This window comes from Lactuca serriola, chromosome 7, assembly GCF_051521515.1.
Source record: "Lactuca serriola cultivar US96UC23 chromosome 7, Lser_US96UC23_V15, whole genome shotgun sequence".
Taxonomy (NCBI): Eukaryota; Viridiplantae; Streptophyta; class Magnoliopsida; order Asterales; family Asteraceae; genus Lactuca; species Lactuca serriola.
Window position 1 is genome coordinate 18,088,259 of NC_136414.1, and position 11,193 is coordinate 18,099,451.

The window sequence follows — 11,193 nt, forward strand, 5'->3', positions numbered from 1 at the left end:
AGAGGGGATTTCAATCAAACAATGATTCAACGGTGAGGTTCTTGGCTGGGCTTCTAAAGTGGGTGAAGGAAACAGTCGGGTGACAGATTTGATTTCTATTTCACAAGTGATTATCGATTAAGAAGACTGTAGAAACTCAAGTACAGTGTGCGATTTCTATGGCTTCTTCGAAATTCAATTGGGCGATTAAAGACAAGTCCAATTTTGTTTTTTTCTCCTTTAAATTGCCTATGTTTTATAGTTGTTTGGGTGCGTGGAATCCCTCTACGAATTGCTTCTGTATAGAGGTGGAGTTTTCATTATGGCAGACCAAGTGTTTGACTAAAGTCCTCAAAGAAGAGGTTGCCGTCTTCGATGTTTGCTCAGGGGAAACACCCACTTCGGTGGTGGGTTCAGGACAAGGAACGAAGAAGAAATGGAGGATGAAAGGGGAAAGGCAGCAGCGATCGCAATAATCTTCAGGGGGGGGGGGGTCATGAGATTCAATTTTGCTCCACATAAAAAATCTTCAAAGAAAGAGCAAAAAAATCACTGGAAGTAGTTGCAGGTTTTAGAGTGGAATCCACAATTTGGGGCCTGAACACGTCATTTAATTGAAGCCCTTTTCTTATCACATCGCCATTGAAGATTAGCTTGGACTTGACTTTGCTTCAGCTACGCATTAAATCTTGATATGAACTCCATTAGTGCAGTGATGGAGAATTTTAAGGTATCTTGAAAACCCCAAGCCATGTATAAAGAATAGCACATCAATTTAGGGGCCAAGGCATACAGCTGTATCAGATACTTTCATCGAAGGTGTGTTTCAGTGTTTATGAGATCGACTGGGGATGTCGACGATGGATTTGAGGGATAAAATCTTGAAGATGAAGTGGTCTGGGTTGGGTTGGGTTAGGTTAGAGAGAGAGAGAGAGAGAGAGAGAGAGAGAGAGAGAGAGGTGGGTCCTCTATTATTTTTTTAATTGTTAAAATAAATAAATAAATATTAAATTTAAAAAAATGAAAGAAAAATGAAAAATAAATACCCCAAGAATATTATAGTCATTTCAATTTTCGGAGGAACCATTTTCACATACAAACCACTTCAAAAGGACTACGAAACCAAAAAAGTCACTGTTTGGACTAAAACCTCAAAATTTTGCATACCACATGGACCATTTTTGCAATTTTGTCAAAAAAAAAAATACAAATTTTTAGCTTTAGTGAATTAGAAATGCCCAAAAAAGAAAATAAAAACCGTTCCTTTTTGTCAAAGGCTTTTAAGATAGGGATTGATTTCGATTTTCGCTTCGCCTCACCCGGCGAAACCCGACCCGAAAAATTCATTACCCGTATAAATGCCGATGCGCTGCACTTCTTGTCAACGTTTTCATCTCCAAATCCCCCCAAAGAACATATACCCTAACGAGCGAATTTTGCATTCGATTTACAAAGTTATCGATCTATAAGGTCTAATCTATAATCATACGCTATGCCTGCCAATTCGTATTCGCTTGCATTTAATTAGTTAATTCTCTGTAGGTGATTTGCTAAACCTAAAATTTCGCAGTGTGTGATCGAGGAACGTGATTTTGCAGGGGTTTAGGAGAGTTATGTCGTTTGATTTGATGCTAAAGCCGTCGTGCGATGGCTGTAGATCGACGGTCGAGTTGTACGGTAGCAACTGCAAGCACATGACGCTGTGTGTGACTTGTGGCAAAACCATGGCTGAGAGGAAGGACAAGTGCCGTGACTGTGGCACCACCATTACTCGTCTAATTCGGGTTCTTTTCTCTGCTCTTTAAAATTGAGCTTGCATCTTTATGAACCATTTCCTTCCTGTCTAATCGTTTAATGTCGATCTGCAACAACAGTTATTTAAAACGTTTGATACCGAAGTAAACAAATTAGTGTGCATCTGATATTGTTCCGATTAAATATTTAATACATGATAATAAGTTTATAATTGGATTGATACATCATTGAAACATGATCCGCGGTTTTAGTATTGACATGAATGCACAGGCATATGCTTGTATGTTTTGGGATAGTGTTGCTGTTTGCCCATAACTTCTAATCATCCAACTAAAGTGATCTTCTAGATGTGGCTTTAGAGTCAATAGTTTATGACTTTGTGTGTGTTTTTCAGCATGGATGGGGTGTCTCTGAACATTTTGTGCAAGTTAAGTCAGTTTGATCCTTGTTTGATACAGCTCCTAATGTGGTTTTGCACGACCCTTTTGGTTACATTAGAGGGGTGGTGGGAAAACGTAGTCATTTGTGTGTGCTTTTATCCAATTTAATTTAGTTTTCACACTAAATTTAGAATTGTTTAATGTGTATATATTATTGTACTCGGCTTATTACAACGTTACAGTACAAGTTGTACTAGTGACACTCAGAATTATATTCACTGTTTACATCTAGAAGTTAGGTCAGCTTTGGCTCGACTTTTGGATGGTTCAAAATGTGGTTTTGACTAAAACTTTTGTTGGCATCTGGATCACGGTGTGTTTCTGTTGATGCAATTTTTTGGCTCAAAAGGCATAATTTGTGTCATTGCTAAACTCAGTGGTTTAGCATGGTTTAGCAAGCTAATAATCTTCACTCTTAGCAATCTGTATCTTAGGCTTATGCTGAACCTTTCCACATTCTTATTCTTGAACATATTTGTATTCACACATCTCCTCAGTATCTTTTGAGCTGCAATTGTTATCCTTTTTATATTCCAGGGTCTGTCTCTACTAAGGTTATTTTGTTGCTGCTTTGAACTATGGTAGCTGACCTTATGCTTTGATTTAGACCCTCTATGATCCGGTGGTACCATATTTGATGAAAACAATGAATTTTATTGGCTCAATTGACACCAAATTGTTTTGTTAGAAAAGTATTTGTTAAACTATCTCTCCAAGATACTTGCCATTTGAGCCTTGATCATATATCGAAATGAGCTATACCCTTTTATACTTATAGTGAAACTAATTTGTTTGGGATTCGTGATAGTTCCTGTTTGATCCATATTTTTCATCTGCATGACTTCATCAATGCCTGTTCTCTCTTTTATTTTATGTTCTTATCTTCATAACTTGATTACACAGGAATACAATGTCCGGGCGAGCTCAGCCAGTGAAAAGAATTACTTCATAGGAAGATTTGTGACTGGTTTACCGAGTTTCTCTAAAAAGAAAAATGACAACAAGTGGTCTCTTCAGAAAGAAGGATTACAAGGACGCCAAATCACAGACACCCTATGGGTATATATTTACTTCCTAAGCATAAACATATATTGCTTCTATTTTCTTGTATTCTGCCTGGCTTAATTCTCAAAAATGCTGCTTGGGTTGTGTAGGAGAAATTTAAAAATAAACCTTGGCTTTTGGAGGATGAAACTGGACAATTTCATTATCAGGGAGTTCTTGAGGGTGCACAAACAGCAACATACTACCTTCTAATGTTACAGGGGAAAGAGTTTGTTGCAATCCCTGCTGGATCATGGTATGCACAAACTCCTCCTTTTTTTTACTAAATGAACTTGATGCATACATGACTTGATCCAGATAAATATATAAGGGTATTTCTTTTTGAGTTAATGCATACAATAGTTCTTACTGGGTTAAGTAGGGGGGGGTATGTTTGTTCTTTTTTTCTTCTAGATATGCATGCGAGTTTGAGAAAAAACATTGAGAGAAATGAGTAGTTATTTAGAATTTAAATTAGTAACAACTATCAAATAAACAATCATTTGCTATTCTGCATTGCCTCTAAACAGAAGGGTAAACAAAAACAACAATACCCAAATCCCATATGAAACACGAGCCCTCAATGGAGGATAAAAGTAAGAATGTAAATACTGTATGAAAAGCACAAATAGATAAAAAAAAAAGATACTAGGAACTATACTATTCCACTACCCTGATTTTAAGCCTAAACAAAAGGGTAAAATGGTCATTTATTCACATTTAAAGATTTCATTCGATTAAAATGAAACAGATAATGTGTATACAGCACTTGATGAAAAAAAACATGCCATTAGTGATATACAACAAACACTTGTTATTATTGCATTTGGTGTTTAGGTACAACTTCAACAAAGTTGCACAATACAAGCAACTTACACTTGAGGAAGCAGAAGAAAAGATAAAAAACAGAAGGAAAACTGCAGATGGGTATGAAAGATGGATGATGAAAGCTGCAAACAACGGGGCGGCTGCTTTTGGTGAAGTTGAAAGGCCTGATGACAAGGAAGGTGGTGGTGGTGGAGGTGGTGGCAGAGGGCGTAAAAAGAATAATGCAGATGATGATGAAGGGAATGTGTCAGATAGAGGAGAAGAAGATGAGGATGAAGAGTTTGCAAGGAAAAATAGACTTGGACTTAATAAAAGAGGAGGTGATGATGATGAGGAAGGCCCTAGAGGTGGTGATCTTGATTTTGATGATGATGATATTGAGAAAGGTGATTGTTTTGTTATTTGGATAATGGAATGGAATGACACATTCCATTTACTACTTGAATTTGAATTTTCCATGAGAAATGAAAATAGGCTGTTTGTTTATTTGTTATTATATGTGTGATTTCAGGTGATGACTGGGAGCATGAGGAGATTTTCACAGATGATGATGAAGCAGTTGGTAATGATCCTGAAGAGCGTGAAGACTTATTAGCCCCTGAAATCCCTGCTCCTCCTGAAATCAAACAGGTTCACTTTAAAAAAAAAACAGATAAAATTAAAATATTGTATTTTAAAACATTAAACAATATATATCCAGGATGAAGACGATGAGGAAGAGAATGAAGAACAGGAAGGAGGACTGAGCCAATCTGGGAAGGAGTTAAAGAAGCTGCTTGGGAAAAACAATGGTGTCAATGATTCAGAACCAGAACAAGATGATGATGATGACGATGATGATGATGTCAGCATCTTTCTTCATTTATTAATAATAACATATAGAGTAAATTACATTTTTGGTCCCTGAGTATAGCTGATTTTTGCAATTTTGTTCCCAAAAATTTTCATTTTACTTGGAACTGGAATAAATAACGTTGTAAGCATCTCAAATGAGGACCATTGTTGCAAGAGAAAACATTTTGGGACGAAAATAGCAAAAAAGCTACATTCAAGGACTGAATTGTAATTGTCTCTAAAATATACTTGGAAAGCATTTAATTTTAATTTTTGATATGAGTAGATTGAAGATGAAAGTTCCCCTGTTCTTGCACCAAAGTCTAATAACGCACCTTCAAAGCGTATGAATCTACCAAAAGAAGAACCCGTTGATAACAGCCCTTCAAAGACGGTTTCCACAGGGTCCGCTCGTGGGACCCCCAATTCATCCAAGTCATCAAAGGGAAAGAGGAAAAGCAATGACGAGGCTAAGCCTGCAAATGGCTCAAAGAAAGTGAAAACCGAAACTGTAAGTTTTACTTTTTTTTAGTCCCTGATTTTTAGGTTCTTGTAGCCGTTTTTTGCCTTTTTGTAAAATGACTATTTTTTGTCCCTGAGCATATAGCTGATTTTGGTTAAAAAATATAGGCATTTGAGTAATCTAGATTACATATTTGGTTGTAATTTAGTGTTTTGTTAATGTTTTAAAGAGAAAGTTATGGTATTGAATCAATGTTTTCAGGAGGTGAAAGGTGTGAAGGAAGAGCCTGCAAAAAGCAGTGCTCCCACAAAAGGTGCATCGGCTTCAAAAGCATCAGCATCAGCATCAGCAGCGGGGGCCCCACAAACAGCATCTACTAATACTAATACTGGGCCAGTGACAGAAGATGAAATTAGAGCAGTTTTATTGCACAAGGCACCTGTTACTACACAGGATCTTGTTGCTAAATTTAAATCCCGGCTACGCTCCAAAGAGGTATTGTATTGTTTTCTATTTGAAAAAGAAATATATATATATATATATATATATATATATATATATATATATATATATATATATATATATATATATATATATATATATATATATATATATATGTTTTTTGGTAAAATGATGAACGTGTGTATGTTGTCGTTTTTTGTTTGGTTGTAGGACAAGAGCGCGTTTGCTGAAATCTTGAGGAGGATTTCCAAGATACAGAAGACAAATGGTCCGAGCTATGTGGTGTTGAGGGACAAATGAAAATATGAAATATGAATTCAACTTTCTCTTTATGGATGACTTTAGTTTTGTGTGCTGACTACTGACAACTTTGGTTTTGTGTCTATGTGTACAATAAATCTATTGTAAATTGTCAACGACTCTCTCTACTCTAGAGTCTAGGGGAATACACAGACATATAACCTATAAAGAGTTGTAGGTGTCTGATTATGCATGCCAGCCATTTCGTCTACTTTTAAAGGTTTTCCTTGTTTGGTTTCAAAACCCAACTAGTCTTTCTTTAATAGCAATTAGCATGAACAAGAATACAGGATTGGGTTATATTGACTCCAAATATCCTTCACAAGTATCAAACGTGAGTATGATGAAAAATGTACCCTATTATGTTGACTTGTAGTTGTGGAGATCCATGGTTGTCGGATTAAGGGTGCATAATTTTTTTTTCTTTTGGCTTTGCTCGAATGGAATTTTAGACTCCCAACGTCTTTCTATTGCACCTTATATTATTGTAAACAATATATTATGATTGTTAGTAAAAGACCTCTCTAGTTCAGTTGTGTATTTACCATGATAATCCTAATCGTAAGAACCACATAAGTTTTCTTCTTACATTTTTCTCACATCTTAAATTTGTTGTTGTGGTTGTGTGTGTGTGTGTGTGTGAATTATAGAAAGTTGGATAACTATTTGAACATTGTAAATCGTTTCTAAAGTTAAAACTTTTATATTTTTCTGTTTTGATTAAGTTTTTGTGCCTTTAGGTTTTGCCACAAATCTTTAGTAACTTTGACACTTTTAGTCCTTGCAGTCAAAAGTTTTACATTTTGATGTTTTTGCCACAAATCTTTAATGAATTTGACACTTCTCGTCTTTGTACTCAAAACTTTTACATTTTGACATAAAAAACCTTTTTTCGAATTTTGACACCATATTTTCCCAACTTTGACAACTTAAACATTATTGCCACAATATTTTTGAATTTTCTCCACCAATATCCCTTTTTTTTGTTATATATTTTTGACATCAAATTTCATGGGATAAATGTCTATCTAAATTGATTAACTTTTAATGGATAAAAATTACTAAAATCAAGAAATAGATCTATCTATTCACGACTATTAAAATTGATGCGGTTTTAATATTCATATATTTAAAATAATTAGAAATGGATGTGGTTTTAATATTCGTATATTTAAATTAATTAAAATGTGTCATAATTTTAATGATTAATCGTAAATCGGATTGATTTTTGAAACCTGTTTCAAACCAACCGGTGTTTGTGCATCTCTAACTAAATTTTGTGTAAATGCAACCCCATTTTTCTATATATGTTTCATAAGGAAATCTCACAATGGATATTTTGGGCTTATTGGGCTTCCAAGCGATATAACTTTACTGGGCAAGATATTTGCCCAGTGCCATGTTCATAGCACCATCATGAGTCCATAACAATCAACAATTCACATGTTGTCTTCTTTGATTCTCTCCATCAGTTTCAGTTATGTCCACAAAAATGCTGTGTGCTCTATCACGCACCCGATTTCTGCCATCATTTTCAATTTCAATTCCCCAACTTTCTTCCTCCGGAAGTCTCTCATCCTCCGCCGTAACCCCTAAACACCGATCACATCAGCATGTCGGAACAACCGCAGATCGTTGAACACGTGGTCCTCTTCAAAGTAAAACCAGATGCCGACTCTAGCAAACTCGCGGCTATGGTGAGTGGACTCAACGGCTTAGCATCACTCAACCTCACCCTCCACCTCTCCTTCGGACAACTCCTTCACTCTCGGTCATCGTCGCTTACCTTCACTCACATGCTTCACAGTCGGTACAGATCAAAGGAGGATCTCCGGGAGTACGCCGTTCATCCTGAGCACGTTCGTGTGGTCAACGAGAATAAACCGATCATTGATGACGTCATGGCCGTTGATTGGATGTCTAATGGTGCTAGTGTCTCACCGAAGCCAGGGTCGGCGATGAGAGTTACATTTCTGAAGTTGAAGGAGAATTTAGGGGAAAATGAGAAAGCTAGGGTTTTGGAAGTGATTGGAGGAATTAAAGATCAGTTTCAAGCGATTGAACAGCTAAGTTTGGGTGAGAATTTCTCTCATGACAGGGCGAAAGGGTTTACGATCGCTTCAATCGCTGTTTTGCCTGGGCAGGCTGATTTGGAGGCACTGGATTCAAAGTCGGAGATTGTGAACTCGCAGAAGGAGAAAGCCGGTGATTCCGTAGAGAGCGTGGTGGTTGTTGATTATGTGATTCCACCTCCGCAGGAAGCTAACCTCTAATGGATGCCTGTTCCAGGTTCTTTACTTTTCTTTGAGTATGTGTTGCGTTATGTTTAATCCTTTGTTGAATAATATTTATGTATGTGATGCTCTTGTGTTATCAATGTATATAACGATTGTTTCATTCTTTTCATCTTTTGCCCATTTGTATCATTCCAAAAATCCTTATTCATCCCATTGACCACATTTCTCACCATATATAACTACATATCTCTAATTTCAACTTTCTTTATTGGTCGTTTTACTATCAATAGGAAGACTGAAATAAATACAGGAAAACTTAGTCGCTTTACAACCAATAAATATTGTCATTCGTTCCACTTCATCATAATCGACATTCACTCCATAAAAAATACTTTTCATAATACTAATATTTAAATCAAGATGCCAAAATAAAAACATCTAAGAATTGGTTATACATTTCCATAGGACGAATCCCCAAAATGTTTACGTGACATCTGAAAATTTATTCAAATCCAACTTGAACACATTGAAACACACCTTTACTTTGAGCTCGAGACCATAGCCACATACAAATATTCTATTGATAAAATAAATTAGAAAAAAAAAAAGATAACAACTCTTGTCCAGGTGACATTTTTACAAGATCGAGTCATGTAACGAAAAACAAAGCTGGATCAAAGTGCATCCATTTTATAATTACTCCTATAAAACCGAAGAATAAGTGGTTGTGGAAAAAATAAGTAATTGAAAAAAATACATATAAAACTGTTTTCAAAGGGTGTTACTTTTGACATACTTGTCAAAGTGTAAGAAACAATAAAATAACCTCCCATTTGGAGATGTTTTGTAAAATAAGATATATGCAACCCCTAAACTAATCTTTTAAAAATGTTTTAGTTTGGTTATTATATTTTGTTTAAACTATCATTGGTCATTAAACTTGTTTATTTTGTTTATGTTGGTCGCTATAACCGGGGATAGCAGGTGTATAATATCAAACAATGGTATCAAGGTTATAATTAGTCATTGAATTTTTATGAGTGTTTTATTTTAGTCATTATATTTTGTTTAAACTACCATTGGTCACTGAATTTGTTTATTTTTTTTCATTTTAGTCACTCTTTTTTTTATTATCATTTATAAAAAAAAAAACTACTATTTTTTCATTTTCTTCACAACTGAACTTGTTACATCAATTATTTAGAGTATATTATATGAGTAATCCTTGTGATTTAAGGTAGGGTGTACATTTAGTCTTTAATTTTTTAACTCGAACACTCATAATGACTTAAAAAAAGATTATTTTGCTATTATACATCTTATCGCTCTTGTCAGTGTGTGGCTTAATACTCTACTTGTGGATTTCTAGTAGTCATAACAAAAATTTGTTTGTTCTTGATTTTTATGTATTTGCTAGCTTCTGCTAGTTTTTTAATAAAATCTTGTTGTTAAAAAAATGGATGATGTATTAGGGCGAGACTAGGTGATATCTAGAAAATTGTTTGAATATGTAAAACCAAAGAATACATGAGATACACTTTCATACTTTTGACATCAACAAAATTTTATCACATGAATAAGCAAAGTGAATACATAAACCTTATCAACAAATATATTCATCATTAACAAAGAAACAAATGGCAATATAGAATTGAAAATTCAATGAAGTAAAAAAATAAACCTCACTTTGCAAAGGGTATAAGGCTCAACATGTATCACGTTCTATTAATCCTCAAAATATATATAATAAAAAAAAATATGCTGCAAACTGCCTAAAACTTACCTGAAGAACTTGAAGAACTACAGACAGTCAGAGAGATGTAATACATAATGTCAATATGAATATCATTGAGGACAAGAACAATACGCTCCATAAAATTTGAAGTTTCATAAACAACGTTTCCGAATATGACCCCAGTCTCAGTTGACGACAGCTTGATGTTTGCTTTTATCTGCTTTCTTGATTCAGGGGCAAGGGTGTCAAGTTTTAGGTCACCCATTGTTGCCAATTCCAGATAGAGATTTTGAAGGGTTTCTTTGGTTATGTTCACGAGACTTGCAATAAGGACAATATCATAGTGATTAAGAGTAACATATGCTTCATCATAAGTTGGATCACTGAATCCAGAGAATTCGGTTACCAGCAGAAATGTGCAACCCTTGGTCAGGTGATATTTCTCATGCTGAAATCCGCATTTTAAAAGATATTGCAAATTCTTTTAAGCAATTTGACAAAACCTAGGCATCTTCAATAAAAGGGAAGGTTGGCTTCTTGTGTAAAATGAAGGTCAAAACTTAAAAGACTTTCCAACTTTCTATATTTTGACCAACAAACTCATTTATTTGGGATGGATGTTATATTGTTTACGGCTATATTAAATCATTAAGATCACATAAGTAAACTCTTCTTCTTCATCCTCGGCTTACATATAGAAGCTCTTAATGTCTCAAGGGTTGCACGGAAACATCATGTAAGTCATCTGATACCCAAAAAACCATTGGTAGTTGAAATTGGAAGAACCTAAAGAACCGAAGCCTCCACTTACAGACAATGCAATACATAAGCACTAAAATTAGCACATAAACCATGGAATGTGTACTAATGATGTATTCAACAAGTGACTGTGACACACAATGAATGGTGCATTGAAAAACAAAAAAAAAAAAAAATCAAAATATAAAAGAGATGAAAGTCATAGACCTTGAACAAACACCAACTTGAACTCAATACAAGAACAACAGTGTAATCCATGTATGAAAACGGTATCCTATTCGATATTCATGCGCTAGCTGACTTCCAAACAAAAATCAGATGACTAAGAATACACTTTCAAACTGAACAAAATACTAA

General features: G+C 35.0%; 2 protein-coding genes across 4 annotated transcripts; both read left to right on the top strand.

Moving 5' to 3' along the window:
* The first annotated feature begins 1,329 nt into the window (after nt 1–1,329).
* On the top strand, nt 1,330–6,348 carry RAP74 (transcription initiation factor IIF subunit alpha RAP74). Of its 3 annotated transcripts, none has more exons than XM_079009403.1 (10): nt 1,330–1,449; nt 1,522–1,763; nt 3,078–3,233; nt 3,329–3,474; nt 4,056–4,432; nt 4,558–4,676; nt 4,747–4,890; nt 5,167–5,391; nt 5,605–5,838; nt 6,016–6,348. In XM_079009403.1, exons 2-10 carry the CDS (start codon nt 1,593–1,595, stop codon nt 6,103–6,105), a joined length of 1,662 nt encoding a protein of 553 aa, XP_078865529.1. In that variant the 5' UTR covers nt 1,330–1,449; nt 1,522–1,592; the 3' UTR covers nt 6,106–6,348. The 3 variants fall into 3 exon arrangements, with proteins under 3 accessions (XP_078865529.1, XP_078865528.1, XP_078865530.1); XM_079009402.1 differs by having other exon boundaries at nt 1,343–1,449; nt 1,578–1,763; XM_079009404.1 differs by having other exon boundaries at nt 1,351–1,449; nt 1,550–1,763.
* Nucleotides 6,349–7,563: 1,215 nt separating this feature from the next.
* LOC145061829 (stress-response A/B barrel domain-containing protein UP3-like) lies at nt 7,564–8,511 on the top strand. Its single transcript, XM_079009405.1, has one exon. The coding sequence runs from the start codon at nt 7,719–7,721 to the stop codon at nt 8,376–8,378; it is 660 nt and encodes a 219-aa protein (XP_078865531.1). The 5' UTR covers nt 7,564–7,718; the 3' UTR covers nt 8,379–8,511.
* Nucleotides 8,512–11,193: the final 2,682 nt, after the last annotated feature.